This window comes from Nilaparvata lugens, chromosome 8 (assembly GCF_014356525.2).
Source record: "Nilaparvata lugens isolate BPH chromosome 8, ASM1435652v1, whole genome shotgun sequence".
In the NCBI taxonomy this organism is placed as follows: Eukaryota; Metazoa; Arthropoda; class Insecta; order Hemiptera; family Delphacidae; genus Nilaparvata; species Nilaparvata lugens.
The window spans coordinates 14265455-14281559 of record NC_052511.1 but is presented as its reverse complement, the minus strand read 5'-3'; the positions used below and the strand labels follow the sequence as shown (position 1 = coordinate 14281559).

The 16105-nt window shown below is 32.2% G+C and overlaps 1 protein-coding gene across 2 annotated transcripts in view; it reads right to left on the bottom strand.

Moving 5' to 3' along the window:
- Positions 1 to 16105, bottom strand: part of LOC111061337 — a 29977-nt gene that overhangs the window by 2808 nt on the left and 11064 nt on the right. Inside the window, exons 1-5 of one of the 2 annotated variants that reach the window (XM_039434021.1) lie at positions 13500 to 13770; positions 5452 to 5548; positions 3810 to 3906; positions 1657 to 1763; positions 26 to 170 (exon numbers count right to left, since the gene is read on the bottom strand). In XM_039434021.1, the coding sequence (XP_039289955.1) occupies positions 26 to 170; positions 1657 to 1763; positions 3810 to 3906; positions 5452 to 5538 (436 nt within the window). In that variant the 5' untranslated portion in view covers positions 5539 to 5548; positions 13500 to 13770. Of the gene's footprint in view, positions 1 to 25; positions 171 to 1656; positions 1764 to 3809; positions 3907 to 5451; positions 5549 to 13499; positions 13771 to 16105 lie in introns of those variants that run through there. The other variant, XM_039434022.1, reaches the window with a different exon arrangement.

Below are 16105 nucleotides of genomic sequence, written 5' to 3'. Positions count from 1 at the left end.
GGATAACTTATTTTTCCCCACTTACCTATTGCAATAACAGCTTTGAGAGTGTAATATGGGAAGACTCCAATGTACCCATCAAAGATAAGCAAACCAATCACGACAAAGATTGCGAAAGATACTGCAATCACCTGGGCGACAACCCACGCAAATACAAATGATGGTCGTCTCTGAAAAAAATAAAAATATCGATAAAAAGCAAATAAAAAATCACAAAACTAGTAGTTCTGTGAACAGTAGACCTCACGCAGTTTTCTCATCCACAAGTATCTGGTGTCATCTGTTCAACGGCTTCTCCAGACATCTGTGTAGTGCATTCAATGAATAATCCACTTGTCAGTTGATTATGAATAATTCTATAGTCTGATTAATCCTATCTTCAGAGTAGATATAGACATATAGTGATATCGGAGTATGGAGGAAATTTCTTCTCATTTCATAATTTATTATTACCCTTGAAATGCAAAATTTCAAAAAAAACCTTATGTTTACATCGACGCCCGGTTAAAAAAGGAATATTCCTGCCAAATCTCATAGAGTTCTATCAAAGCGTTTGGCCGTAAATGCATTACATACCGTATATACAGACAGACGAAAGAAAATCCGAGTTAAAACATAAACCTCACTGCGTTCGGTCAATAAAATAGTTTCATATTACAAATGATCAGCAGTAACCAATAATGTTCAATCATAGCGAAAAGGTAGCATAAGAAGATATGGTAAGATATCTAGGCTGAATATAACGGAAATTCCAATTAATTTCCATCTGTCTATCTGGCCTATCTTTTCTCTATGGTAATCTAGTACGCTTCAAGAGATGGAACGTTCTATATAGTTGATTTAAGACTGTTTGGTACACCTTTTTATTTTTATTTAAATTGGATAATCTTTTTCAATATAATTGTTAAGATCATTATAAGAGTGAGAAAAAGTGGTAACTGAAATTTTCAAGTGGTCTAATAAGCGAGTTATGGGTTGTTGAAGTGCAAAACTCCGTTTTCTTTCCAGATCATAAACGGTTTCCAATTTTCCATTGGAGTTTCTTAATACTTTCAGTATATCATTGGATTTGTTCTAATATGCGTTTTTTTGGCGATTAATGCCAAAATAAACAAGTTATCGAATTTACAAGAAATGTTACTTTATTATTTATGAACGAGATCGGGAATAAAATGTTTAGTTTGGAAAGATACATTTTTTGAATTTTCAAGAGAAGTTTCAATTATATAGTCGAAACCGTTTATGATCTGGAAAGAAAACGGAATCTGGAAAGTTAGCACTTCAACAACCCATAACTCGCTTATTAGACCACTTAAAAACTTCAGTTGCCACTTTTTCTCACTCTTATAATGATGATCTTAACAATTATATTTGATAAGATTATCTAATCTAAAAAATAAAAAAAAGTTCACCGAACAGCCTTAATGAGACCTGTATGTTGTAAATACAAATTTTGTGGAAAGTGATAGATTGCATTAGCTTCAGCGTTGTTTTGAACTAAATTGTAACTTTGTCTATGATGATGAAGTATAGGCTTTGTGGTAATGACGATTCGTCCACCGTAGCTATTAAAAAATGTAGTGAATATTCTCTTTATTTATTTTTTACGTAGGTTACAATAATTATACTCTATTTGTGAAATTAAAAAGCACTCACCTTGTAAATGCCAATGAGCATCATCACGTCAAAAAAGGCAAGAATCACTATCACTACCAATTTATAAGCAAGTATTATTTCAATAATGGTTTTTGCCGCATGGTCAACTGAAAAAAATTAATACTTTTTCAATTCTAAGTATAACTACAGATACAAGCATACATTATAATATAAAAGCCAAATAAAATATACATGTGGCCGGGACCACATAAGAAACGAGGATATACGACAAGAACTGGGTGCTTTCAACATGAACGAGAAGGCAATATCTTATCGCAACCAATGGAGAGAGCATGCCAACAGAATGCCAGCAGAAAGGATTACCTTGAAGATTCTGAAATACCACCCGAAAGGGAGAGATATATGTAGACCTAGAAAAAATGGCAATAGAATACGTAATACGTAATAGCTGCTAAATATTTTCAGTTTCATTATAGATGTATTGGATAATGTGAAAAAGAACAATTTTAATTTTAGATTTACTGTGTGCTGTAATAGATTTGAACTATACTGTTGTGAGTCGGAACAGGAAAGAGCCTAATCCTTGATTGAGAGAAGAAGAAGATAAAATATACATTCTTGCCTGTAGTATATAACTGGAAACATTTGGGGGACGACATTGAAGGAACACAATAATACACCGTATATAAAGGTTTAGCTTGGAAATTTCAACTATAGGTGTAAAATGTAATCGAAACGGTTTTTTTGTTTTTAGTCTTGATAGCAGCCTCCAAGCTACTCTATAATGATTATGGGTATTGGGAGCAACTTGGGGTATTAGGAATGCATATAGTGAATAAGTTATCTCAGTTATTAAATAATATGAGTTGAGAGATTAGGTAATGAGACACTCAAATCAAGAATTGATCGTCCTAATATTGGAAGTCATGCAGATATTTTCGAAAGTAGCATTCTCTGATGTATTAGCATCATAATTAGTGCCGCTGGTTAACTAGATAAGGCTTACTACCTTCCAGCTCATTCTTCTATTCTGATCCAGAGTCATACAACTTCTAGGGAAGTACCTGAGGTTAAAGCTCAAAAAAGTTCCAATTCTAATTTATACGACAGTACAATGATGTAGGTTATGTCACTTTCACATTTTTGAGTTATACTCCAATTTACAATGTAATGAAAAAAGACTGCAGTGGTACGGACATGTGGAGAGAAGGGAGGACGATTATGTGGGAGAAAACATCGACCACTTAGATGTTGGAGGCACTAGGATGAAAGAGGGGAAGACCTAGGAAGAAATGGGAAAATAATTGTTTCGCCCACTATCTCATAGAGAAGGGACTAACACCAAACGAAGCCCATGACCGAGACCCTGGAAACGACTGACCCGAAACGCCGACTTCACCTAAGTGGGAAAAGGCTGAGAAGAAGAACACTCCAATTTTTTACAATATAAACAATAAAAAATAATATTTCAAATTAAAAAATACTTCTAAAAAGAATTAAATAAATAACAAACAATGAAAGAAGTCCAAATGACTTGAAAAATACAATTAAATTTCGAGACCAAAAACTCAAACACACTACTTTTATAACTTACTGATCAGTCTCTATTAAAAGTTTTCATACCCTCTTAAACGCCAATGATATTGTTATTGTTCAATGAATCATAAAAACCGGCATTTAACTATTTCGCTCAACTAAGCTTGATGGCTTTTATAATTATTGGTTTCAACAACACCTGAAGCAGAGATAACAGAAATAATATAAAAATATAGTTCCTTTACTCCATGCCTGAAGTTTTCTCACAAAGTGATAAAACGACATGAGATTGTCACAGTCACTTATCTATTGATGAATCAACTTCATAGACTTCACTAGAGATTGTTGTAGCCAATAATAGTTTTGCAATTTTTCCAATAAGTGTGGTTATATAATTCCAATAACTTTCAACAAGTATGGATAGTAGCTTTAAATTTACTATACTAGGATTAGGCCCACACTCACAAAATGTTATGTTGCTAGTATAGGAAGATATTAGACAAAAATACACACAACCACAAATAAACACACACACGAAAATAATTGTATTTTCCCATCAAATAAAATGAAGCTCCTTCAATCAATTTACACCTTGAATTTATTTGATTTGATTTTAATTTAATATAAATTTTTGATGATAATAATTTTCTACTCACTTTCCTTTTGTTTCTCCGATTCACCAGCATCTGGTTTCATTTCTTCCAGCACAGTATACCAGGCAATCACTATGAGAATCGCCAAACATCGAAGAGTCTGGAAGGGTTTGTAATACATTTTATTATTGCTCAATAATATATGATTAGACAGTGAAGAAATATTGTTAATATATTATAATTAAGGCCTACAATTTTGTTCCACATTCGGTCACATGACCACATTTGGGCAGTATTCATGAACGAATCTCAAGAAACTCCTCATTCAAGTTAGGTTTGGATGCCTAGCAATAGCCAGCTACTAGAATCACTGATAATATTATAAACCCTCTCCCATCAAGTACCGACTGAGTGGGCTTATCTATATCTATCTATAATACTATCTATAATATTACAAAGGAAGAAACTGGCTTATACGTTGGATAGGAAATACACGATCATCACTTATGATCTAATCAACTGATCAACTTGAAAATTAACATCATGATTAAAATGAATTTACCGAGCATGATTAAAGAACAATTTTAACTCTTATTAATCAATAAATTTCCATTCAAGCTAATAATTAAAACAGATTTATTCAGTTTGTGATTCAAAGTTTGAACAACGATAAAAGCCCAACAAAACAGAGTTTTCTCCAAGTGATTCAGTGGCGTAGTTGGTAGCAGGCGTGACATGCTGGTTCCAATCAAATTCATTTTTTTGCTGAGAATTTTCAACTCTGATGAAGATTATCCACGTAATTTTGATAAAATAATGAATAATTATTTTATTTGCTGATGTTTCCTGCTTCCTGGACATGAGGAGATTGCATTTCACAACACAGAATTTTCTCCATTGCAAAGCAATTAGTATAGTAATATATGAAGTAATAATAAAATAATGAATGCATAATATGACCAATCCAATAGAACGTTATCACATAACTTCGTGTGTCAATTCAAAAATTGAATACCTGATCAATGAAAAATTGATAACTAAAATAAATTAAAACTCGTATGGTATGTAAATATTAGAGAATCTTATTGATTTATCACCATAAAAAACTGTTCAGCCAGATCACCTTATTTTGTGTTATCAAATGGATATAAAATTCGCGAAAGTTTGTCAGACTAGAAACTTGATTAATTATTGAAAGATTCCTTATCAATTCAAATAAAATTAAAAAGACAAGATTTTATTCCCTCATACTCAAATCAGATCTCACTCCAAATATGAACATGATTAAATTGAAAAATAAAAAAATAAAACAAAATTGTGAATAAGGTTGTTAGTCAACTGAGAATCGAGCTTAGTCAAGTTCATCCACAAGAGTTAATTGTTTATACAGTACGTTTATCGAAATGGTACCCTCAATTATTAAGTTGAAACAGTAGTTAGACCTACAGTCCGATGATCATGATTGACTTTTTGTACTCATATAGATTATTGTTACGAGTCTACCATACAGTTCTAAACAAAAAAATCTATTTCATTTATTTGATTCACTATAATAAATTTGAAATCTTGAAGTTTGAAGTAAATTTGAAGTTTGAAATCTAGTCCATGATAGCTTGTCGATATTTTTGCAATAGCAGCTAATATTTTCAACAGTATTGAAGTTCTTCATTTGAAGATCATTTAAGAGTATTTGAATAGGATATACCAGGAAAGTAAATCCAATTGATTTAGAAGTCGATTCCACGGGTGAGCGAAAAAGACCTGCTTGCTTCAGATGTGGGAGGACACCCATCTTGTAGTCTCTGAAAACAAAAATAAAATCATTAATAATTGAAAGTCAAGTATTTTACTCAATGCCAGTTCAAAAACATTAAAAACGCAATGAGTTCAAGAGAGTTACTTACCACTCATAACAATGATCAAAAAGTATATTTATACAGTAATATAAAAAGGTGAGGGTGGAAGTCCAGACAGGGAATGCTCACAAAAATGAACCTATATAAAGGTAATAGTTTGGAGAACTATAGTTGGCCAAACGAAAATGGGTCCCTCAAGGTCAAAGCTTGCACTTGACACCACCACCCGTCTCTACCAACACTGTTGCCACTTTGTACTAAGGGTGGCTAGTAAGAGAGAAAGTGAATGTGTGTGTGAGAGAGGGTGTGATAGTGAAGTATTGTTATTGTGTGGAGTTTTGTTTGTCTTCTCTGTCCAAAGCTTGGATGAAGTGTGATGGGAATCAAATGAGAATTCATGCAAATTGAAAAATGCAGAGTGAAGTGGACACTACAAGAATATTGACTAAAATAAATAAAATTACATCACTCCACTTCCAATTGATTATTATAAAAGTCTTCAAGTAACCTTTATAAAGTAATAGCTCAGTTTATAAATAGTTGCATTTATAAAGAAAAATCTAATCATCATCATAAAATTGGATTTCTTAATGTCATGACTCAAGAAAGAGTTATACATTATACATAACAATATTCTTTCCTTCATTTCATGATGTTGAAGAATAAAGCGGATGATGGGAGGAGGTAATGGGGGATGTTATTGTACTAACTTCAAAGAATGACACAATAGAACTTTTGAACCTGACATGCTCAAAAGAATTTGTGACAGGTAGTGACGGAAAAGAGGAAGAGGGAAGGTATGAGAAGGAAAGAACGATGTTCAGGGTGTAGAAATATAGTCAATGTATATAGACTAGGGATGGGTATCGATACATCGATGTTTAAAAACATCGATGTTTCAACATCAAACATCGATGTTTTTAACATCGATGTTTACTGTTCGATGTTTTTCACTTATCGATGGTTTTACCTAGACATCGGTCATCCGATGTTTTTCCCAACTAAAAACTAAAAACAATTCTAATTATTTAATTTGATACAAGTTTTTTTTTTGTTTGAAGAGGATTATCTTGAGAGCAATAAGCAATAGTAACAGATTTACAATCAATCTCTATCATATTTAGTGTAGTATTCTGTTTAGTGTTTTTTGTGAATATAGATCACTCTTGTGAAAGATCTCGCATAAGTTTTGATTTCCTGCAGATTGCTATTTTTATTTTTCAATCAGGCTCTCTGTATTTTTATGTGAGACTGTTGGATACTCTTGAAGATTTACATTACTTCTGTGGCCCGTGTCAAGGTTAGATAGTTAGTTATTTAGAATTGAATAAGAGGTCGGATTCTTCGTTTCTTCGGAAGAAAGAGTTTTTTCTTACTACAATTATTTCCTCAACATGTGTTTAACACTAATTAATCTAGCTCTGGAAAAGAGGTCCTCGTATTGTAAGGAGTGCAGATATCCATATAAAAAAACTTAATCCATTTTCATTTCCTAAAAAATCTATCAGGTATTGAATGAATACGATATGAGTATCAATGATTGCTAAAATTAGCTTAGGGTGAAATTTCAAGACCGAATCCTCAAGGATATCCCAAGAGGTTCCAGACTTAACCATGAAGATGACAAATCTTGTGAACTAGAGTTGATGTATCTTTCTAGTCACAACCTGACTTCAATTATTCGAAAGAATGTTACTTGAATACCACAAGTCCAAAATTGCTGTGATTCCAGTTAGTAACTGTTGAAATATTGGAACAATAGCTCCAGATAAAATTTTAGTCACTTTAGAAGCTCTTTTTGTGCTCTACAATCTGAGATCAGGTATAGCGATCTATCTCATATTCCAGGTACACCTGACAACAATGCTCCTTGTATTGTGAAAAACACCCAATTTTCAGCTTCAAGCATCATCACCAACTACATTGTCCTCACATTGATATTTCGCACAACGACATAAGTTCTTGAGATTAAGTTCTATGAGAATCACCCGTAAGATACACTTCATTTCAGTATTTCCTAGTGGAGAGGCGCGCTTGAGGACACCTCAAGGATCAAAATTTCAAACACATAACTTTTGACACAATGCTCAGATTTCATCGTACTACACTTCAACCTTCTCGGTTCGTCACGGCGGTTCAAAATCATGCATAATAAGTCAAATTCGTTCGAAAAATGGAAAATTTATTGTTGAGTGTACGTAAGCCCATATTCCAATACACAGAAAATGACCAATTTCTATATTCAAAGTTGCATGTCTTGTGAAATACTTCTGATAAAATTTCCAAATCTAGTGAGAATGTGAAAATTGTCCCCCTCTACCCACTCCAATAAATAATACTTTCGATTCTAAAACAATTTGGAAGTTAAGATTTTAAAAATGGCGATTTCAGTTTTTACATTTTTTTCGTAATTTTACTGTTTATCAAGAGTTTCTAAAACGAGTCGGATACATCATAGAAACTTACGATTGATTACAAATTTTAGATAAATTCATCCTCTACGAGCTCAGTTGCCTGGAATCCATCTTGAATCACTTTTCGCTATCTTAGAACTGCCAAAACCGTTAATATGAGAAAAATATCTACAATTTCCGGATTTTTTTCAACAATCAAATCTCACTTTACGAACATATTTTTTCATGAATTGTTTACAGCAGATGAAATAGAAAATTCTATTGTATGTTTCAAGATCATGTAATAATTTTTATAATAAGGGGTTACCGAGATACATAGCTTTGAATATAGAAATTGGCCATTTCTTATGTATTGAATATGAATAAGTACCTACACTCAACAATAAATTCTCTATTTTTTCACCGAATTTGACTGTTGATGCATGATTTTGAACCGCCTTGGCGAGCCGAGAAGAATGAAGTGTAGTACAATGAAATCTGAGCATTGTGTCAAAAGTAAATTATAAGTGTTTGAAATTTTGATCCTTGAGGTGTCCTTAAGCGTGCCTCTTCTAGGAAATACTAAAATTAAGTGCATCAAACGGGAGATTCTTACCCATGAACTTATGTCATTGTGCGAAATATCAATGTAAGGACAAAGTAGATGGTGATGATTGTTGAAGCTGAAAATTAGGTGTTTTCCACAATACAAGGAGCATTGTTGTCAGGTGTACTTGGAAATCTATATGACATAGAGCGCTCTACCTGATCTCAGATTGTATAGCACAAAAATACGCCTAGAGGGATTTTGAAATATACATCTAAATTGTAACAATCGGAAGATATTGTTGATTAAAAACTAAAATTATTCATCAAAATTGATTTTTTCTTCAAATTTTACTTATTTTTGAAAAAATTATAACAAAGTACTCATTGGAGATAGAGAGTTCCGAGTGATCTCATTTTTTTCAGAATTATATAATCTTCGAGAGATTTGGCAGAAATAGCTGAAAACTGGAAAATGAGCCGAAAATACGAGGTTTTTGGGCTATCTTGTATCTAGCACAAGGAAATCTAGCATGAAGAAATTGGTTCTGGACTTCTCTTATGTACCCAAATAATATATTAAAAAATCAGAACTACAATATAAATTGCAAGCACACCCCCTTTTTTATGTCTATATTGACTGGACTAATAGTATCATCCATAAAAACGTAGGGCGATAAACGATGTTTAAAAACATCGATGTTTACTGTTCGATGTTTTTCACTTATCGATGTTAGGATGAAAAAACATCGATGTTCAAAACATCGATGTTTTGTCTTTCGATACCCATCCCTAATATAGACTAGAGTGAGGGGTGGCCACCAGTGGCAACATTGCAGTGGCCTTGAGAGACCCATTTTCGCTTGATCAACTATAATAGATTTGACAGCACAGCTCTCTCTGACAAGGTCAATAGAAAGGTTATTCAGGGATATTGCTTTCAAGGAGGATGGTAAGCATATCACAACCATCTGTGTAAGAGGATGGTGGTGATTTGAGAGTACAATTCTTTGGTTTTTCTTATATATCTCGAACAATATGCGTCTTGAGAAAATTTTCATCGAACACAAAATTGTACCTTACAAGTTTAATCGGATACATTTTTATATAATCTCATAGCATTATTGATATCGGGGAAAGCGGGGACGGTTGTAAAATTTTTCAATTAAGTGATTTTTTCTATAATTTATTTTTAGCCAAGACCCTATCAAAAAATGTGCATAGAATCTAAACTTTGGCAAACACATTGACTATTTATAAAATACAAAATTATGTTTTTGAAAAGGTTGCTTTGGGTTTAGGAAAATTATATTTTTCAATTGACTTCCTCAGTGAGGCAAATGTAATAATGAGAACTATTCATATAAATACTGAATAGAGATCACTGAATGAAGAAAATATAATGCAATGAAAGTTATTGCACTATAAAATTATTCACAGTATATTTTCAATCAAGAATAACAAATGAATTTTTAATGTGAATAAACAATCTTCTTTATCATTATTCAGAGATGAGAACGGCAGATTCGCTGCATTCCTGAGCTTACTTCCTCTTTTAAGAAATATGTACACTTTTTTAGGATCGATTCAAACACCAGTTGATTGAGACCACGCAGGAAAATGTCAATTCTGGTTATATCTTTGGAAAAATCCTCAAGCTCTTCTAACATAACATTTTTAGAACTTGGCAAAATATAAATTTTATGTAAAAAAAAATTATGTTTATTTGCTCTTGATAAAGCTGAGGAAACGCCGATTTTGAGCGTCATGATCTTTGGCGTAATTTTCATGTTCCTCAACAACAACACTTTTTACAACATTGTACACCTTAGCTGGACCTACGTCCAGGGGTGCCCACAAGGGGGGGGGGGCATGGCGCAATTTGCGCCATCAACATTTTTGGGGGGGGCATGATTTTTTTATATTTTATGTCAACATTTTGAATCATGGCTAAAAAATCAAGGTATTAAATAGAGATATCCTAATGTAGTTAATTTTAATACTTTTTCCCACCTTTACAATGTTATATTCTGCAAAGTGTAACTCAATATAAAGCATAAAAAATACAATTGATAGTAATATGTTGTATGCAGGAATTTTATTAATTTTAAGCCTATGAGTTTGAAGGTAAATCTTTGAAAAAAATAAATTATAACTTCATCATCCACTATTATTCTGATTTCCTTTGCTTAATTTTAATTTTTAATGGTCCTGTGTTTGAGTTTCCTTGCTGTTGCAACCTAATTTTCTTAAAAGCACAATGATAAGTTGAATTGTAATGTACATTTTAATCTAATAATTATTTTAATTTCGAAGGCGTTTTATGATGATATTAATGTCTCTGAAATGGGAATGGAATTATAAACAACATCGCAAACTAAAAGAATCTCCTCTTTCATGTGAGATGAATGATTTTTGTAAAAATATAATCGTGAAGTAAGATACGTTTGATTCAAAAAATCAAGAAATTTTCGATATTTTTCTCATTTTTACAGTCTCGACAGTTTTTCGATATAAACAGTGATGCAAGATCAATTTCTGGCAACTCAGATAATAGAGCATGAAATTTTCTCTCATTAAAGACCAATCGCAAGTTTCTATAATGTATTGTACTCATTTTAGAGACTCTTTAATAACAGTAAAATCGCAAGAAAAGTGAGAAAATAGATATCATTCAATTGGCTGTAACTTTTTAACGGCATTGAAAACAGAAGTATAATTCATGGGAGTGAAAAGAAGAGAAAATTCATCACAACCTCGACTACTTTCTGGACTTTTTATCTGAAGTGTTCCACAAGATACGCAACGTTGCATATGCGAGACTGTGAAAATGGGGGAAATATCACAAATTTCTCGCACATTCAAAGTTGTGTATCTTGTGGAACAAGATATTAATAGATAGAATTTACAAAATGTACTTGTTCAGATGGTATCTTTATTCCAAAAACCGAACCATTTGAAGATACAAGTTCGACTTGTGTTATTTTTTACTCCTGTAATGTTAAAAAGTAAATACTACCAACAACACAACATCAGGGACAACCTGTTCCAATTTATGATAAATATCGGGGCACCGATCTCCGCTCTGGGGTACCTACAAAAGCATATAAAAATTATCAAGAAAGAAGAAATTATAATAAATATTCATCGTTCATATAGAAAGGTTCTATCTAATCACAGTGGATTGAGATTAATTCGCAGAGGAATGCAAAAATTTCTCTCTCAAAAGCATGTTAAATTTTAATCCTGATTAATTTCACAAGAAGCAAATCACAGAAGACCATCTCAAAAAGATGGCTTATCTGATTGGTTCTACTGGAATTAATCAGGATTAAAATTTAACCGGCTTTTGTACAACTGCCACCAAGTACCCGATAGTATTAGGTACAAAAGTTCAACAGCTGAGTCATAATTTTGTCTAAATCCTACACACACATGCACTCGCTCACTCACTTCCATTATCAACAGACGTCGGAATTATCAGCTGTTTTTCCAAGGATGAATAAATTCTTTTAATGTCCTTCAGCGAGTTTCCCCAGGGATGAGAACTAGTGCAATCGAATTTTTATATTATAAACATACTATGTTCTGAATTTCGTGAGAATCGTTAGAGCCGTTTTCGAGATCCGGTGAAATACAAACATATAAACATCTAAACATCTGAACAGAAATTTCTCGTTTAATAGTATAGGATTTAGAATACCTAAACTTGCCGACATTATATATTGTATGAATAAAATCGTTCCAAATTTGTATGAATGTTAACCAAAATTGCTATGCAATATTCTTTTGCAATAAAAGAATATCAATGATATTATTATTCAACTTTTTATAAGTAACCTTTACATTTAAAAAGCAAAGCCTCCCTTACTTATCTTTCAATGTCCTATTAAAATATTTGTAATGTAGTTATTCCTGATGTAATGTAGTACTTTTTAGTCCTTCCGAACAAGAACGGGTGCACTGCTAGTCTCAAAAAGATACTTTATTTCTATTTTAAGAGAGATAAGAAACGATGGTATATATTTTTACAATATTATGAAAACAGAAAGAATTCCTCACAAGAACAAAGGTAAATAATGCCCTTTGGAAGATTAGAATGTAAGATGTGAATTTTATTGTCATACACTGACTAATGCAAAAAACTAAAGGGTTGGGAATTGGGATACTTTGGGGGGGGGCATTACACTTGGATTGGGGGGGGCTTGCGCCATTGCCCTTGGGGGGGCTGGGCACCCCTGCCTACGTCCCAAATTTAAACATTATATCTCAATTAGTTCTTGAAAAAGCTAAGAAAACGCAGAAAAAGCTATGTAAGCCCTTCTATCTATATCAGACGTCTATCGTTATTTTGAGTCTCCAAGATAAAATTTCTAGTTTCTATCTGAATTTCTGCACAAATTTGAACATTTGCTCTCCCTAAGTTCTTGAAAACATGTGAGAAAACGCAGGAAGAAGCTAGAAAACTGCCATCTTGGGCGTAATTCCGAAGTCTTCTAAAGACAAAATTCTTAGACAATAGCTGAACTTCGACTGTTCCAAATTTAAACATTATGACAATTAGTTTATGAAAAAGCTGAGAAAACAAAAAACACAAAAAATATCTTTCGATTTTTTCAAATCTGTTCTTAAGCTAGTGCGCCTCTAGATGGCCAACTGAACACAGGCCTACATCCCAAATTTGAGCGTAGTAAATTTGGCTCAGTAGATTATAATTTAAGTTGATTATCAGATTATGAATGAATAAATCGAAGCCATTATGCATTTCTAAGGATAGTAACAGAAAAATGTTACCGATGCGCAAATACTTTCATTGTAGTATGGTAGACCAAAGACCATACTTCCAAACACATTAAAATATAAAGAATTTGTTGTATATTCCAGTATTTCTTCATTAATTATTATCGCTTTTGATATAATATTAAGTTGTTGAATACTGATGGTATGATTTTACTTACATAGTGGTTTCTCAAAAATATTGACAGAACTCAAACAAAGAACAAACTAACTGCAAGGAAAACTTCACGATTGCTTTTATTCTATGCTACAGCTGAGCTGAACGACACCGCCCGTAAAACAAAACAAACTTGTTTGTAAACAAAACAGACTACCATGACCAGTGTTGCCACCACAGTTATTGGAAAAGTCCCTAGATTCAAGAAAATTTACAGCATTTGATTTTGGATTTTAATAAAATTTTATCCCTTTGTGAGGTAGGCCCACGTCCACGCGTCGTGTAGGGTGGGTATAAACTGTTCGACTGGAGAGCTTGTCGACAGTCAAAAATGTAAACAAAAATAAACTTGAGTGGAACGATAGGATCGTTCCACGTTTCCACTCTGTAAAAGCTTTACCACAGTGGCTTTACACTTCACGGTTTAAAGGTTATGTTACTGTTTATTGCTTACATGCTTAATCAAAGGTAACTGATTTAAAACTTAACATACTTATATGAAAATAATTTAAAACAATATATATTTAATACGTTACGTAGAGCTAGCTAAAAGAAAAGTTTGAATCATTTTCACATTTATTTGTATTAATGTATAAAATAAATTATGTAGAAGATTATTTAGATAGGCTGTATGTATTGTAGCTACAATAATAAAGTAGATTCTTTGTTAGTAGTACAGCAACTTAAAATAATTTATTATGAATTAAAAATGTAGGCCCATTATGGAAACTAATCACTAACCTAATCACCGGTTTCACTTTGTTAAAACATTATTATTCTAGTACATTCTTATCAGTAATAATTGCTTATCTTGTTATAAACTTCACAAAATTTCAATTAGATGTACTTTGTGTAATTTTCGAAATGCAATAATGCACTTCAAAACGCTGTTTTTAGCCTTATCTTTGGCGTAATTTTAATAGGCAATGTTACCGGTATTTGGAAACATTGCATTATTAAAAAAAAAACTGGAAGAATAGGTAAAGAATGAAATCGGGTAATAGCAATATTCTATTTTTACTAAAATGATTATTACAGACAGATGATTTGTTACAATGTTATTTTTCTCATATTTGTTTGAAATTTTAACCGTGATTAATTTCACGAGAACCAATCAGAAAAGGCATTTTTTATAAGACGGTTTGTCTGATAGGCTCTCCTGGAATTAATCACGATTAAAATTTAACCGGCTTTTGGCACTTAGTCATGATTCAACAATGAAACAGACAATCCTTTTTCATGTATTGTTGTGATTGAATGGAATTCAGTTTACTCAGTGGATAAGTTATTATTTAAAGGTATTTTATATTGTATTAATTCAACATTGCTCTTGATTTAATAAAAGCATTATTATTGTTATTAAATGGTTATTTTTTATCACGGCTAAGTATTAGCTAAAATCTGGTTGAATTGATTATAAATGTGTAGGTATTACCTATACCAGACTTGTAATAACCTATACCTTTTTAAATTTCAAGAAAGTATCAATTGTAATAATTGAGAATAGACATTTGTATTTTAGAAGTTATCACATCATGTAATATTAAGAATAGTAAATTGTATTTGAGAAAGTATGAATTCAATTTGAGATGCGGTAATAAGATTTGTTAGTCAGAAGTTTCTGTTTTAATTAAGAAATCTGATTGAAAATCCAGTTGATCTTGTTCATGAATTAAAATTCATGCAAAGAATGCAAGTATGGAATATGACGTTGGACAAGTGGATTATTTTCTAATCTTCAATTAACAACTTCCCAAGTAACTTACATCTTACTATTTCTCAATAAAAATTCACAATTCCTAATTACAATTGACAGCTTCCCAAATAAAATTCAAAATTTGTAAAAATATTCATTTTCAAAAGGGTAAGAATATGATATTCAAAGTTAAATATACCGTATCTCTACCAATAAGAGTCAATCATAGGTACGGTATTGGAAACTATGAGCCGAATCTGCAATAACTGGATCTGAATAAACTGCTTGACTTGCCAGATTAGACATCCTATGTGTAATGAAAGTTTCATCCTAAATGAAAGTATCAGACAACTCCATAATTCATATCAGAAATATTCTTAGTAATATTTAAGGCAGTTTTGCTACTATTTGGTGGTATCCGTTGGAAGGCTTTTTAGTGGCTAGCTAAAGCTGCGTCTACACCAAAGTTATTAACAAAATGTTTATTTTTCCTTCCTCATAGATTCTATTAGATTGAACATACTGTAGCTTATCATACAAATGATGTGCCTGGCTGATACACAGGCAGTCGAGTCATAAATAAACATGACCTAATAAATTGTATTTTATTTGGTTCAAAGGTAAAAGAAAATGTGTGGGAGTTTATGTTTTGGCTTTTAAATGGCAATATGTTACTGCTGGCAAGCAGCTGGAGCAAATAATTGAAAATGCACGTCCACGATATAGAATCAATGTGTCTAAAAGCTACTTCAAGTTTTGGTTGTACAATAAAAATTCTAACAAGTTTTTATCGAACGTCCAAAGTCTAACTACACACACATCAATTTTTGAATGAACAATTTTTTTCGTCCTTATAAACTCTACCAGGAGCTTGACAAACTCATGATCACATCATAATATATGTTTGTCAAATT